The sequence below is a fragment of the Erigeron canadensis genome, chromosome 8 (genome assembly GCF_010389155.1).
Source record: "Erigeron canadensis isolate Cc75 chromosome 8, C_canadensis_v1, whole genome shotgun sequence".
Lineage (NCBI taxonomy): Eukaryota > Viridiplantae > Streptophyta > Magnoliopsida > Asterales > Asteraceae > Erigeron > Erigeron canadensis.
This window is the reverse complement of record NC_057768.1, coordinates 30,588,331-30,605,160: the sequence shown is the minus strand read 5'-3', so window position 1 is coordinate 30,605,160 and position 16,830 is coordinate 30,588,331. Positions and strand designations below refer to the sequence as shown.

The window sequence follows — 16,830 nt, the reverse complement described above, 5'->3', positions numbered from 1 at the left end:
TTGAGAGAAAATAGTTCTTGAGTGTGTTTGAAGAGAAAAAAATGATATAATAGTCAAGACGAAATGATAAAAGTGTCACGCTTGGAAGAGGCCTAACAACATGGTCGAAATTTTCCATGTCAAAATCTGTAGATAATACAATACAACATTTTTAAAGGTCAGTTTGGAACCTCGCAAAAGCCCTACAAGTCCAACCTCTTTTCTTCCATTCCTCTTTTTCTAGTCTTCCACCAAACTTAAATTGTGTGTGTGCGGTGAACCTCAATAACCGAACTCCAATAGGAAGAAACCAAGTTTAGCGTGCTTAATTAATCATAACCCATCAAGTAGCCTAGCAATTCCTTGGTGTGTGTGGAGTGAGCTCGAAGGAGAAGAAAAAAGAAAAAAAATCCAGGTATATATTTTCACCCATCTTGATTTAGCGTCCTTGTAGTTAGGTGAAATTGGAATTTTAGTGTAATTAAATTACTATTATGTTGTTATTGGAGCTCTAGATAGGGATGAGTATCTTCTAAAGTTATTGACAACTTTATTGGTAAAGTTGTAAATCTTTTCCCTTGAATTAAAATGAAGGGTCAAGATTCAATGATGATCTTTGAATCTTGACCTTTGATTTCAATACAAAGGTCAAGATGCTTTCAACTTTACCTATAAAGTTGAAGTTGAAAGTAACTTTTGGGGATCCCAATCCGATAGATAGAATGGCCATTTTTGGGACCATGATTGGATTACAGGTGTCACTAGGGATGTGCAAATGGCCCGACTCGCGACCCGCGAATGCATGAAAATCAGAACCGTGACCCGGTCTGTGAAGGTACGGGTTGGTTCGTTTCGGGTCGGGTCATGGGTTCCCTTAATTGTTTTTCGGTTTTTGTCTTCACCCGACCCGGCCCGGTCCGACCCGCGAAATCCGTGACTTGCGAATGCAACAAAAGTGTGACCCATGACCCGACCCGTTAGGGCTTTGAGCCGGTTCTGGGTCAGTTCCAAGTCGGGCGCGGGTCAACGGTTTTTTTGCTGATCCCTAGGTGTCACTTGCTTTTCCTTCTTTCATTGCACAATTTTTTACTTTTTATTTATTTAATTTGTTTATTCTGGAAAATATTAGAAGTCAAATAATTGAGATGGCATTTTTAGTCCAATTTGGCAGGATCACATTTCTTCTCATATAGGCACTAATGCTATGATATCCACATTAGTTACCTATAATTGTATTTGGAATTTGTTGTTAACTTGTTATTTATTTGATCAGATATTAACATTTTCTCACCTTCTTCAAATATGAACCCTTTTAATGCACAGAAAATATTGTTATGGATTTACCTCTATCTTTCATATTATCGGTAGCCACCATATTCTGTTTTCTGGTCTTTGGTCATTTGGCATGGATTCCTTATTAGAAGTCTTGACAGCTACTCCTGTACAAAACAGCTGGATTCCTTATTCCAATTTATTGCATCTTCCCAAAGTCCAAATTCAGATCTCCAATTTCTCCTCTTTCGTTTTCTTTTACTTACTTTATTTATATGTATACAATTATATATATATATATACATGTAGATTAAAATTTAATTTATTCTCTAGACATCTAGTTCACCATTTCTAATTTTTCTTCCCTCTTTTATCTTCTATTAAAACCGTCCATTTTCTTTTTTTCCTTTAAAAAAAAGTCAAACTTTTGTTATAAGTCAGGCCGTTATTTGACTTTCTTGACCGTTATGACCATTAAATCCCGTTAAATACCGTAGTTGACCGTTATTGACTGGGCCGTTAAATTTACCCTACAATGCACTTAATGTAACGGCAGACCTCCGTTACCGTTATAACAACCGTTAAGACCGTTATTTACAATACTCCTTGCATCTTTTAGCTGGTTCTCAAGTGCATCACAAACTGTGGGGGTCTATAGCTAACAAGTTCGGGCCCATAACGTGCCTCTTTTTCCGTGAGCAGTTCAGCAACAATGGTCTCTGTCGTTAACTTTCTTGCAATACTAGTCCTTAATGTTATTAAATACTAAAAGACTCTAACAAGCACTAATCATCGTTAATTACTGTTTGAATGTTTAACGAGAGTAACAATAACAACTGCAAATCAGGTCCTTTTCTTTGACAAATATTTACTTCGTTTTCTCTAACGGGTATAGATGATCGTTAGATACTATTTTTGTGTGTAATGAGAATTTCAAAAGCTGTTGCAAATCAAGTCCATTTTTCTATCGGGCATTGGAGTATATAGTATTTGTGTCAAATTGATATTGTCAATCTGTCGCCTAGTTTAACAAAAAACCTCTGTTTGTTTTTTTATTTTAGCTTTATACTTTTGTTTGATCAAATAATCGCACTATGACTGAACCGGAGGTGTGAGTGATGGGATTAAGGTGTTGTTGGGGATTTGAAGGCGATTCCATACTGGTAATAGGGCAACGACCGCTTTACGCCTTAATTATACTATGTGTCATCACCGGACTGTGGAGGCCGATGTGATATTGTGCGGGGGTGGTGTATTTCGAGAGTATTTTTTAATGAATTATACCGTACGAGGTGTCCTCCTTATATAGAGGGTAGAAACTTGGAGAGGAGGGTAAGAAAATTAGGGTAAATCTTTTCCTTATTTGAGGATATCTTATTTTCTTCTTGAGGGGATTTTGTGGTAATCCTTTTACAAACCGTGTCTGAGGTATTCAGACCTTAATGTATTTGTTTCATTCGGATAATCATGGAAAGAATTTATAAATGATCTTTTTGATATATTTCCTCAGAGCTGGGTATCGTTACCTTAAGAGCTCCGAAATGATCATATTAAACGGAGGTTGAGCTCCGTTCTGGGTATATATAGATAAGTAATTTTACCTGTATGAAGGTGTCTTCGTATCTGCTTCGGGTACGAAGGTAAAGCTCTGTATAGGGTATATCATCAACTTTTAACTAATTTGGCCTTTTACAATTTATTGTGTACAAATTTAATATGATATCTGCGTTCATTTGTCTCTTAGCTTCTACAATGATTTACCTCGTACTTCTCATTTCTTTTTGTATTTCACATATAGTAATATAACTTTAGTGCGTTTTCATTTTTTTCACGTTTTATCACACTTTTTTCGATTAATCATATAGTTGCTACATGATTAACATTTCTTTTTATATTCCTTCAATTATTCATAGAATTGATCATGTAAATGATAAGATTTGTAAACGACATTTTATTTTTAGACACACATTTTAATAAGCAACAAACGAATGTATCTCCTGTTTGTATCAAGTTTCTGAAAGCATTGTAATGTCATCCGGGGCAACGTCCGGGTTCATAACTAGTTTACACTATCAAGCTTGGTGTCATCCTGTTTTAATTGTTAGAAATTCAGCGATGGCCAAAGAGTGCTTGACTACGAATGACAGTGTTTGCTAGCCGACCTAAAACCATGGCAAGTGAGCTCATGTGTAAGTTATAACTGTGATTCGAACCGAGCTCCGCCCTTAAAGGTTTTAATAAAGGGTAGTTGGTGGGAGTAATAGGTCATAGGGGGTAATAGGTTATACAGGGTGATCGGTGATGGAGGTGATTTACCGGACGCGCTCCGTCATGGATTGAAGGGCTGCATCCTTGGCCACCATGACTTCGCCATGGATTGACGGGCTCCGTCCTTAACCGTCATTCTTGTATAGATATGATCATTTAGTAATTTATATGTGAAATTTAAAGAGAAGGGATTCGTAGTGTAATTTAAGCATTAAGGGCATTATAGACAATTTCTCATATATCAACAAGGAGGTATTTTCTTTATAATATACTACTAGATCTAAATCCCGCGTTAAACAAGGATTCTATAAAAATAACAATGTGAAAGTTATTATTAGTTTCGGTAATTATATAGTATACATAGACTTGTTTTTTTGTTTTCATTATAACTAATTAAAGTTGACATGAAATGGATCAGAGAAGAAGACATAAAATTAAGATGAATGAATGATTCAATCCTTGAACTTCTTCTTTCATTTGCAATTAATAAGGATTAAAAGTGAACGTTAAGAAGAGATGAGATGTCAATGTAGAATCATGAAATCTAAAGATTATGAAAATTATATGTATTTTATGGTGTTTATACTATCTTAAGTATAAAATAGTTTATGTTATAATATAATTGTAGTGTTTACACTAATAATAAATTTGTTTGAAAGGAAATTTATACAATACGAATGATGAATCAATATAATTAAATGTTAATCAAATACTCACTTATATCATGCATAAACACGGACTTTACAATAATGAGAATTGTATCAGGTATTTGGTCAAGTCTACTTTATCTTGCTGAATTTAAAAAAAAAAACAAAAAATTAAACGAAATTATATATTGCGACGACCGTCTGGCGAATTGCCATTTTCATCAGGAAAGCTAATGTTTGGCTTTGACTCCAAGAATCCAGGGTGAGCAATGGGGGTTGACTTTCACTGTAACAATCTAAATGCCATCCATCCCTCATGTAAACATTAACCTCCAAAAGAATGTATTTCACTACAAATAAAGTCAAAGTCATAGAGGTCATAAACCTAAAAGTTTGGACCTTAGGGAGTCTTTTTTACAGTATGCATTATTAAAGTTATAGTTTCACTTGAGAATGTTAGAAGCAAAGCTTGGATCACACTGAATTTACCATATAATAAAGATCCCTTTCGGTTTGCACCAAAACCAAACTAAATTTACTAATACCCAGTTTTACCCAACCTACCCGTACCATCTATTTTGTCACCTGTAAAATTAAGTATAATTTCATGCTCATGCGTCGGTGACTCCACACGAAACCCATTTTGACCCGATAAAAACAACATAATCCACCCATTTGCTACCTCTAATTACAAGACATAAATAGTTACTGCTTCCCTTGGTTTTGACCATTGACCTTTCTTATCCAGGTCAATAAGCCTGCTCCAGTTCAATCCCCGCACTATGTACATATGTTGATCCAAGGGCCAAGATTAGCCTAACATGACTAGTCATATTAGTATAACTTGAGGGAATCTCATTCCATAATGTATCCGGCCTCTTTTGCCTTTTCGCCTTTTTTTTGTTGTTCTTGATGTCAAACATGCTTTCAAACATGAACCATATCTGTCATGCATGCATGTATGTTAACTGGATTTACACTCAAATTGTAAACCCCGAGGATATAAGATCAATATATCAACTTTAAAAGGTGGATAAGTGTCGGTCTTTAAGAAATAAGAAGCATACATGTGTTCTAGTAGCTAAATATATGTTAATTTGTAAGAATTCTACCCAAAGAGTTAAAGTTCACAAAAGCGTACTGTTAACGTAAGATGGCCAGGTAGGATAAAAAAGCAAGAAAACTATTAATCTGTGCAAATAATCGCCTTCTTCAGTAGCGGTTGTGGGAGTGGAGGCAATCACTGTTGCTTTCTGCAGTTGAAAAGAGCAGGATAAATCAGGACGGATTCACAATGAGCAGTTACCGTGGTGGGTAATGGTTAACAACATGCTGGGTGAAAACAGAAACTATTTCTCCGGTCCTAAACATTGATCCTAGCCATTTTCTCCAAACATACCATAAAACTTATTTGCAACTATAAAGCACAATACCTATAATCCCCAAAATAGTACATGTGATCACTACCTCACATTTCATATTATACCAAAAAAACACTGCCAACCAAACCATTTCCAAAAAAACAACAATAAATGACCAAACCCCCTTATTCATTTTATGATTTTTCTTGAAAATCACCTTTTCCCGACAAATAAATGTCTGCACTCCTATACCAAAGTTCATCATAATGAAAATACTTACTATCAACTGTAAATAACAATTACCTCAAAAAATAGACACACCAACGTTTTCTTCACACACTCATTTAAAACACATGCATCTAAGCCCCTGCATGGCTGCATCTAAGCTATGCACCGAAACTCCAAGCAGGTAGGCGTATCCATTTCGAAAACTCCATGGGAACGGAAACTCGTACGAAACGTTTCCTTGAAGTTTCCATATATACCGAAACGTTTCTATGAAGCTTCCATACTGTTTTCAATTAATATTAGGATTTCAATGAGCTTTTTCTATTACAAAAACGACTATCATTTTGCGACTATGCATACCCCCTAACACAAAGCAACTACATTATACAATTGAGATCACCATCAATTTTTTTTTTATTCTAAAATTGATTATTACAAATTTAATCCGTGATCACCAGTCACCATTAAACATATGTTATAAAACTATACATATATAATTATACATAATCTTTGAAGTCTCAAGTCTTTCTCTATATAAAATAAATATATTTTTAAATTTTAATTTTTTTATTGCCGTATATTTCCCGTATACCCGTATCCTAAATTTTTTAGTTTTGTCGTTTCCCATTCCCGTATCGTTTCCGTGCCCCTTTGCCGTATCCGTTTCGGTGCTACATAGCATCTAAGCTCCTGCATCTAATCCTCCACATCTAAACATCTACATCTAAGCCCCCACATCAAAGCCCTCACACTTTTTGTGTCCATTGTGTGTGTGTGTTGGTCGCCAGTCTAACCTGAAAGGAGACGAAAATGTGTCAAAAAACAATTATGGCTTGGATTTGAATTGCAATAATATTAGGGGGTGTTTGGTAGGAGTGAATCATAAAGAATGGAATTAAAGGAGGGAATGGAAAGAGAATGGAATAATAAGAAAATGAATGATTATTTTGTTTGGTATAACTAAAGAATCGTGACAAGAAACAAAGAAAAGAATCATTCTCTTGTTTGGTTATTTTATTTGATGGAATGGAAAAGACTTTCATATGGTTTTTTACTTATTTATTTATGTATAATCCACATTGATTTTTCAAGAGTTGTTACAGCTTATTTATATTAATGCACTTTTTTCATTATAAACTTTATTTTTATTAAATGTTTTTTTTATAATTAGGTTGCTTTATCTTATTATGAAATAACAGTGTTCCTAATTATATCAACAACAAATTGTCACAACATCAATTAATTAAAGATCTTAAAAACAAAACATTAACATCGTACGTTATATTATAATGCATATACAAATAGCCATTAAGACGAACCATGCCATCGTTCATACTTCATAGTGCTATCTACCATAGTTTACCAAAATATACATCCCCACATCAGTATTGTATCCTGAACAAAAGATTGTAACCATAATTCAACAACTTTGAGGGGTAACATGGAGGAAGTTCAAAATACTAGTTTCCGACAAACATCTAATCCAAGGCATCATTTGCAAGCATTTGGATATAGAGAACTTTGTCTTGTTCAGATGAACGTAGAAATATGCGGGCCTTGCTTGTATTACAACCAATGATGTCCATCCCTTTAAGACGTTGATGTGCACTAATGCCCGGTAAACTTTGGATCTCCGTGATAACTTCTTCAAGAACATCAGCAGCAATGGTTTCATGAGCACTCGCAACAATTTTTTCACCCAACGAACCAATGGAATGCTCGATTCTTTCTGTCAAGTCACTCGAACATTCCTTGAAGATTTCACTGAAGTCGTCACTTTTGCTTCTCTTTCGTTTATTGCTTGCACTTCCCGCAACTCCACCAGATTGTGAAATGTCCGTATCAACTTCGATGGTTGATGTTGGTGTCTCTTCTACAATATCTTCTTTTCCAAGATCAACAACATGAGAACCGGTAGCTCTATCTTTACCGAAAATGGTACAAAGCTTTTCATAAAAAGGTAATGGCTTGCCTTTAAAACCGACAACATTTTTATGAGTCTACAACAAACAAAAAAAAGTGCATTTTATGAGTTTTTGTTGCATAACATATAAAAAAGTTACTACTAAAAATAAATGTATAATAATAACAATATATAGAGGCCTTTCTTGAGCCTATATTAGAGTTGACTAACCTTGATGTACTCCTCCCACACTTGCTCTTCTGCATCAATGCAACCTTTCCCAGAATCCCACTTAAAGCCAAAGCCACTTGTACTAGTTCTTACTATAATGTCGTGCACAATGGTAAAATTTGACTTCAAAGTTTTCATTCTCGACTTGATATGAGGTTCAGCTTTAGCTTTAATGCCTGAGTTAGGCAGGCTTTTTTCCAATAGTTGTTCCACAGCTTTAAGATACCCGGGCTTGAATCCGTTATCGACACCTGAATACTTACCAGGTACATGCACTTCCATCAATGCATCGATTAGCTTAGCATCTTCCTCTGTAGTCCATGGTCTTTTGTTTCTTCCTGGTCCTCTAACTACACTTGAATCTGCCATACCTATGGCTATATAATTGAACAAGAAATATAGTTGACCTGCTGGAAAAATTGTAAGAAATTTTATTGAAAATAACTTACTTGTACATTGAACCATATATATATATGTGTGTGAATATCACAATAATGGAACATACATCAGTGGTCACAAAAACATACATTCAGCTTCTATTCTTAACTAGAAAGTCACAAAAATACAATTTTGGCACTTACTAATAATAAGAAATCTAAACATACAAAAACCACACTAATGAGCGCGCCTTGCATTCCATTCAGTAAACATTGCGTTTGCAAGATTATCCCTATAATCACTCCACACTTGTGAAGTCTCCACGGTTGTAATAACATTATCGTGATCATTTATAGGTTGTGTATGATTAATTGGCACTTCGTGCTCTATAGGGTCTTCTGCCATTGTTGCACGGATGAAATTATTTATCAAACAACAAGCAATTATTATTCGTGACATGGAATCATGTGGATGGAATGAAACATCACGCAAAATTGCCCATCTATTCTTAATCAACCCGAAACATCTCTCAATTACATTCCTTGCTTGTGCGTGTCTCATGTTATACAATTCTTTTGCAGTTGTAGGCGGATGATTCCAATCATTAAGATGGTACCGTTGACCTCGATAAGGACTTAAAAAACCTTCACAGTTCATATAACCGGCATCACAAAGGTAGTAATTTCCTATTAGATCCAATGAAACATGTCTTAATTAAATTGTTACTCATAAATATGGTTGTGTTTTATTTTATATGTATCATAACATACCATGAGGTACTTTAAGACCGTTTGGCCTACTAATAGCATCTCGAAGTACCCGACTATCAGCTGCAGAACCCTCCCATCCCGCCAACACATATGTGAATTGAAGGTCTCTTGTACAAACACCAAGGACATTTGTACAGATCTCACCCTTTCGGGACCGATAAGGTTTTCGATCACTAGCCGGGACCCTAACTTTAACATATGTTCCGTCTAATGCTCCTAGACAACCCTTCAACCAAAAACAAAAATAGATATATAACAACAAGCAAAATGGGGACTAGTATAAAACCCGGATAGTTTTAGAGATAAATTCATAACCGACTAACCTTAAACCATTTCCACCTCTCGTCTATTTCATTGTCTGGAATTGGTACCGGTTCTTTATAAAACTCTTTGTGTACTTGACATACCGCTTTTAGCACTAACTTGAAATACCGACATATAGTTTCACCAGACCTTTTGAACATGATACCTATGTTCCGATTTTTTTCATTGTGTGCAAGTGTGTGTAAAAACATAGCTACTTGTTCATCGACTAACATATTTTTGCTATTACTTAACCCCCCTCTATTTTCAAGAATTTTACAAAGTTTTGTAAAAGTGTATATATCCATTCTTGTAGTGACTACACTCGCAACATCACTTGCATATACCATTCTTATCATATTCTGACCTCTTTCATAATAACTAACAAAATATTTTGAACTTAATGTTCTTGACTCGATTACATGATTCATGGCAGCACCACACAACAAAAACCAACGTGCAGAAAAATACATTGCGTGAGATGCTCCTAAAGTGGCCATCATAGCAACTTGCCTAGTTTGGATTCTTCTCTGGAAATAATTTGTTCTTGCCATCTACATAATACCCAAATTACAAAGACCAAAACTAAAAAATGAAACTTCGAAACATGTAATAAAAATATACTTATATAGTTTTCTCTTGCAAGATTAAAATAGTATATTGTTTCATGTAATGATGTATAGCTTCAGGATAACTAGAATCATGTAATAATAAACTTTTTTTTTATTTACATGACTTACTCGATCAAAATAGTAACAAAATAATATAAGAAGTAGTAATTACAACTAGTGATTACAAGTAGTGAAGTGAATACCATATTTATTAAAATTAAAATAGACTACACAGAAAAAAAAAATGATAATATAAAGAAAGAATAATAAACTTGATAAAGTTTCAAACCTTTGTAAGAAGATTCACCGCTATTTTGTTTGAAAGAAGATAGGAAGAATCAATAGAATACCTTGTTTAAGATCGGATGATATTTTGATGATGATGATGAAAAAACTTTTCAAATTTCAATAGTCATATCTAGGGTTTGAGAAAGCATTTTGATTTGGGGATAATGTGAAACTCATATTTTATAATTGTTTTTTTAAGGCATAACTTTGATTCTCTTGATTTTACAAAGGGGGAATGAGTGTAGTTAAAATATTGATTCTTCCCCTTTCTACAGCTTTTTAGAAAGAATAAAATTGGTGGAAAGAGAATGTCATTTTTATTCTCTATTTCCATTCCTTCTATCCACCAAACAAAAGAAAAACCCCTTATTTCCATTCTCTCTTTTCATTCACATGTACCAAACACCCCCACTACATTCACAATCAAGATAACAATAGCTCTGTTTTTGCAGCTCTTCGCATCAGATATTACATAACTTTTATTTTAAGTGAAATAACCTACATTAATAAAAGTTACTTTATCATGAACATTTTTAAGTCCTATAATTAGGGATCCATGCACAAGTTGCACTAAACGCCACTGTGGTGTCAAACACCATATTTTAAATTTCTACACGTATATAAAAAATCAAATAGTATAAACACCTCAAAAAACATACCAATTTCATCATGCAGTGACATAAAAAACTGACGTGGCCACTTTATCTATTTGACACCTCCTCTTCTGTGATGCAAGGCGAACTCCTCCTCTTTCCAATAAAGAATAATGAACCAAGACAGGAACTGATTTACAAAGAGTAAAAAGAAATAGGTTTACAGCCAACTTTTAAAATAAATGAACCCAATGTTTCTAGAGGACCGTATAATTCATCATATATTCATTCGGCTCAGACATGCTCAAGTAAGAGTAATGATTCAACATGGCTTCGTCAAAGAAAGATGTCATGTGACAGCAATCACATTCACACCTCAAATGCCACGCCAAGGAACACAAAAACTCAATTTTCTTTGAACCTATACACATCATCATAGCCAAAAAAAAGGAACAATTATCATCAGTGGGATTTGTTTCGGTCTATGAGAATAATATGAATGGTTAGAACACCTAATCAATTATCATCATATGGCAAGTGTTCAAGGAGCAAGAAAATGTAATCGGATCCATTTGTCACCAAGGAATCAATCAAAAATTGTGACCAATTTCAACCGACATCAAAGGTTCCAATCAAATTGCAATTTTTCTCATACGAAGAATTAACTGAAAACACTAATCATATTGAACTCCAACTCAAAAGTAAGAGCTTCAGCCCGACCCACAAATTTCACAGCACCCTGAAAATTCACAATTTGTAAGTCAAATAAAAAAAACCAAAGGGAAACATAATTATAAAAACAACAACATAACTATCATAATAAAAACATTTTGGTTAACCGAAAATCCACTCCAAAAATCACAAATAACTATCATAGTATTATTCCAAAATTCATTTGTTTTTGCTTTTGTTCTTGCTCTTTGATTCGACGAAAACCCTAAGAACCCCATTGATTGTGGTTTGTTACTTGCCGACCATATAACTAAAGAGAAAAAGATTATAAAAACTTCATTGGTTAGCCATTTAGAGGCTGTAAATGTCATCATCAGCAACTAACTACACTTTTTAATTCGATGCATCTGGAAACAACGACGTTCATTCAGAAAATTTGGTGACAAGATGACATTTTTATTCACATTTTGAAGTAAAAACATTAAACAAAAAACCCCAAGATATTAGAAAATTCAAGATGAAATAACCACTAAACAAAGGTAATCACGATTTGGATCGATTTAAGATCAAAAAGCTAAAGATACACACACACGCACACAAACACACATATACATATACATATCTTTTTCAAAAATAGAACATATATAAATTAAAAAACGACCACAAATTTCTTTTAGACATTTCATCGAGCACTTTATATGCATCACCATAAATTTTATTTCTTTATATTAGTAATCACCTAAATCACAAATATGGAGGTGAAACTTTAGAAAATAAAAACACTTACAAATGAGTAATCTTTATATCTTTCTCAGCTCACTCAGAAACACATTCTTCCCCTTTTAAAAACTTTTCTGAATACTACCTAACAAAAATAAACCAATTAATAACCAGCTTCCTTTTCAAAATAACCATACCAATTATTATAGTCATCTTGATGTTGGTAGTAAAAGGGAGGCTCAAACATGTTGTAAAAGAAGTTTAATAGCCTAAGATAGCCATGGCTTCAATTCACAGTTGCAATAAAGTATAAATTGCCGTCAGATTGAGTCAGCAAACTTCTAATTTTGCTCAAAAAAATTAAAAAAAACATTTAATCATCATCATCATCATGACCTCTCTGATGTCCCTAACCAAAAGAATTCAGAAATACTTTCAACATGAAATTGTTCATGCTCATGTACAAAAATCCATTTTAGTTACGTTTTTTTTTTTGAACTGGAGTGGTGCCTGTGACAACCCTATTTGCTTCGTGTTTAGGTCTCGAATATGTCGAGCCAAATTTTACTTTGAGTTTTGAAATGTGTATTATGTATGTATAGTACCAGGTTCTCGACTATGTAGAGTATTGTATGTATAGTATCAGGTTCTCGAATGTGTACGTAGACTATTGCTTGAATTTCTGCTTGCATGACATGCTGTACATGTTGCTCTAGCATGTAATCTAGCATGTTACATGTTGTGCAACTTTCATTAGAAATTTTTGGTGTACAACTTTCATTAGAAACTTGGGATGCCATAACATCTAACTTAACTTGAAAAGCTATATATGATTGAGCTATTAATTGTAAATTCTATGAGCCCTGTAGGTTGGCAAAGCTTTTGTAAATATATGTATAATAGTAGCAGTAGTAGTAAAAGAGATGGTGCATACTAGTTTTTGTTTTATATAAATGTATAAAAGAGAGGTTTTGTTGTTTACCTATAAGTATATTGCATACATAGCTTATAGGTCAACTCATCCCCACTGTATGTACACCTTTAACTAAATCAGATGAAATTGTGTATATATAGTTATGGTGTAGCTTACTTATAACCTGAAGCATATGGTGTAGCCACTACAACAAAATTAGCTTAATAGGACGCCCAAAAGTGTCCTATAATGTTACTTTATAGGACACTTGAGATGATAGGACCACTATTAAAAGCGTCTATTCTAAGGGGGTCCTATAAAGTTCGAGCGTCCTAATAAACCACATAATAGGACACTTTATAAGGTTTTAAGAGGCTACAATATATGACACATATTAGCGTCCTATTAGTGAATACTTGAAGCATCTAATCATCTATTTATTAGTACCATAAAAAGGGTCCTAATACATAAGAGTCCTAACATGCCATATGATAGGACGTTTTATTCATCTGTAAAGCATATGACCGTAGTTATTTTTAGGCCGGTTGTCGACATCCCATTATTGGACATTGGTTCTCATACATATTCAAAAAGACAAATAAGATACCATCAACTTAGTAGATGTAACTAATAGAAAAAATAAAAATTTTATTATCATTGACAAAAAGTCATTTCCATATCACTATACATAATAACTAATACATTATCATCCAACATCTTTTAAAATTTAACATAACTAAAAGCAATGAAAGAAACGAGAAGAATATAGTCTCTGATCATATTGCATTCTTCTCACTCGTCACAAACCTTCGACAAAGTAAAATGCAGGGTCATGAGCTAGCACCAAACTCACATACAAAGTAGAGCTCGACTACCCCAAAACATTCTGCAAAGTAAAATGCAGGGTCATAAGTCTATTCTCAAAACTGTTATAAAAAAAATGTAAAAATTAACATTTATAATACTGATAAAAGGAAGAAATAAGGGTAAGTTTTGGGTAAGATTACTTTAACAATCAGAATCGTCACTATGTAGGTTTTTGGTTGCACAAACTGTGCCAGAAACAACGATCATGGAGACGTTGATCATCAATGTTACAAAGGGAGTGCAAGCCTACTCTTTATCAGAATGTACCAACAGGCATCCTGTAATCCAAAGTATGATCCATTAGGTTATTGGAAATGAAGACTTTCATATGAACTAAATTTCAATCTACATGAGTGATGTGTTTATAAAATACTTAAATATATTGTTATTTGCTACACATTACCTTTGATAGGACTCATGTTGATGCCACAAACTGAATTTAGTACCTTCGATGAAAGAACAAGAGCATGTGGAGAAAAAGATTACACCTATCAAAAAGGTTTAAATCAATACTAAAAAAAACTATAGTAGATTTTACAATATCAAAAATATAAAAGAGAAGTTATATTTGTTTTAGGAATTGCTCAACATGGTGGCTTGATAGTTGACACAACTCATCTCTCGAAAGAAACAACCAGCCATCACAAAATATAGAAGGGCTATCAATATTTCCAGCTTTCTGACTTGCATATGATCAAAAGTTAAGCCTCGATTGGTACATAATATGCATAGTCATAGTACTATTACTACTATTCTTTATATTCATAAACTCTAAAAGACTTACTCCATAATTTTGGAGACCAAGAAGAAAGATAGACTTAAAGCAGCTAGAGAATTCCAACCCAAACCGAAATCCTGAATAAGATTCTATTCCATCAGTACAAAAATTGTTCCAATCACTGCGAACATCAAAGGAAAGTGGGTAAAAAAGGTAAAGATATTCCATTACCACATAAGTTTCATACACAAATATGTTTAGAAATCATGCCTTCTTGAATATTAATGACTGGTAACTGCAGTCTCAGCTAGAACAAACTTGATATATGCTTCCTTAAAAGAACTTTAGATAAAAAACACTAACTTTAAGAAACTATGTTTTATATCTCAATATAGACTCCAAGATTTGCCGCAAGAGATTGAACCACAAGTACAAAGACTAAACCAATTAAGATACTGCAAAGTAGTGTGTGTGTGTGTATGTGCGTAGGACGGCAAGAACTACTCAAAATTTTGAACTTGATATGCAAATTTATACAATTTCACATATTTATTGAACCTACTAAATAATGTCGAGATATTTATCAAAGCATAATTCGAAAATCGCAAACTAGTTGGCTTCAACACTTTAGAATTTCACCAATAACTTCAACACATATACGAATCCTTCAAATAATGTGAAATCGCCAACGGCCCTTCCTTATAAAATTCAAAATGTTAAATATAAGTAACTGATATATACATATAGATAGATACACAAAATTACAATCCTTAAATACAGAAATACGTACACTAAAAGGTAAGAAATTCGAAATCGTCGCCTCCAGCAAAACAAACGGTTGAAAGCATTTTCCTATCATCGATCCCCAACACAATGGTGTCGTTTATAAACCGAGCAAGATGCCTATTTCTAGCGAGACGACACATTATCCCTATTAATATAATACACTCGTAAGACATATGTATTGAAAACCATGAACAAAAGGTTGAAATAATGAAAAGTAATTTTGATTTTGAGAAGTGAGAGCAAGCCGGTGAAATGTGAAAAAGAGTTAATCTAAAACTTTGGATTTGGATCTTAGAAAATGAAATGATTCTGAATTTTAAAATTTTGGGGGCTTCATATGGCGGGGTAGTTTAAAATTTTCGGGGGCATTTTCATTTTTCTATTGTGGGTGCAATTTTTTAGTGAACAATTTTTATTTGATTTTTTTGAAACTGCATTTTATTATATTGCGAGTAATATTTAAATTATACATATTTTTGGGATAATTCTCAACACTTTAGAAAAATCCCATATTAATATATTTCATAAATATTAAAAATAAGACTCGAACTTAAATGAATACTCCCGATGTCAAACAACTTACCAATTGGACACCAACATCAATGTGTCAGTAAATAATTTTTTTTTCCAATCTCATAAATAAAAAAGAACACAATATTTTATATGGTGGTGAAAAAAAGTTTTTAATAATTGATTATATTTTTATACAACATTTTACTACGTATTATGAATAACAAAATCTACCGACTACCCCATTTCCCCTTTTTTTCCACCCTCCATCCCTTTTTCAATAAAAAATAATTGAATTTATTATCTTGGTCCTTCAATAGTCACTTTTATTTTTTTTATCTCTATATTATACTTCATGATATCCTTACGAAAATAATTAAAACATAAATCGTTCAGTGCGGAAAAAATAATTATATTACCCCCGTTTCATTGCTTATTTTATGATATAACCTCAAACACTATTTGGTCCTATTACATAGTTTTTTAGGACACCCTTTTAATAGCGTCCTAAAAAAAGTGTCCTAAAAAGTCCTTTTTGTTGTAGTGAGCTAGATGGAATCTAAAAAACAAAAAAGGGAAGAAAGAATTTGTTACATACCACGAGATGAACTACATGATATTAGTAACCGTGACACAAGCATTGACGGTGTATCTGTGGGAAGAACCAATGAGATGAAACAAGTTCGTAACAACATTGCTACTCTGATATGGAATGCACGTCATTAGTGACTAGTATTATTATATTATATTTTCGAGTGTTTGTAAACGATTATGTTTTACTTTGTTAAAATGACCGTGCGATATTTAATTAT

The 16,830-nt window shown here is 33.4% G+C and overlaps 2 protein-coding genes across 2 annotated transcripts; both read right to left on the bottom strand.

The window, feature by feature from the left end:
- Positions 1–7,233: 7,233 nt before the first annotated feature.
- On the bottom strand, positions 7,234–8,258 carry LOC122610615. The gene is made up of 2 exons (XM_043783588.1): positions 7,890–8,258; positions 7,234–7,755 (listed from the first exon to the last, which is right to left on the bottom strand). The coding sequence occupies exons 1-2, from the start codon at positions 8,256–8,258 to the stop codon at positions 7,234–7,236; spliced, it is 891 nt and encodes a 296-aa protein (XP_043639523.1).
- Positions 8,259–8,504: 246 nt separating this feature from the next.
- On the bottom strand, positions 8,505–9,690 carry LOC122610614 (protein ALP1-like). The gene is made up of 3 exons (XM_043783587.1): positions 9,361–9,690; positions 9,038–9,263; positions 8,505–8,953 (listed from the first exon to the last, which is right to left on the bottom strand). Exons 1-3 carry the CDS (start codon positions 9,688–9,690, stop codon positions 8,505–8,507), a joined length of 1,005 nt encoding a protein of 334 aa, XP_043639522.1.
- Positions 9,691–16,830: the final 7,140 nt, after the last annotated feature.

What these genes read in the sequence shown, in the direction of transcription:
- LOC122610614 (XM_043783587.1), bottom strand. Translation starts at nt 9,690, where the DNA reads ATGGTATATGCAAGTGATGTTGCGAGTGTAGTCACTACAAGAATGGAT. An exon ending in AGAGGTGGAAATGGTTTAAG is followed by an intron (nt 9,264 to 9,360) that starts GTTAGTCGGTTA and finishes TTTTGGTTGAAG; the next exon opens with GGTTGTCTAGGAGCATTAGA. An exon ending in CGGTCTTAAAGTACCTCATG is followed by an intron (nt 8,954 to 9,037) that starts GTATGTTATGAT and finishes TGGATCTAATAG; the next exon opens with GAAATTACTACCTTTGTGAT.
- LOC122610615 (XM_043783588.1), bottom strand. Translation starts at nt 8,258, where the DNA reads ATGGCAGATTCAAGTGTAGTTAGAGGACCAGGAAGAAACAAAAGACCA. An exon ending in TGTGGGAGGAGTACATCAAG is followed by an intron (nt 7,756 to 7,889) that starts GTTAGTCAACTC and finishes TGTTTGTTGTAG; the next exon opens with ACTCATAAAAATGTTGTCGG.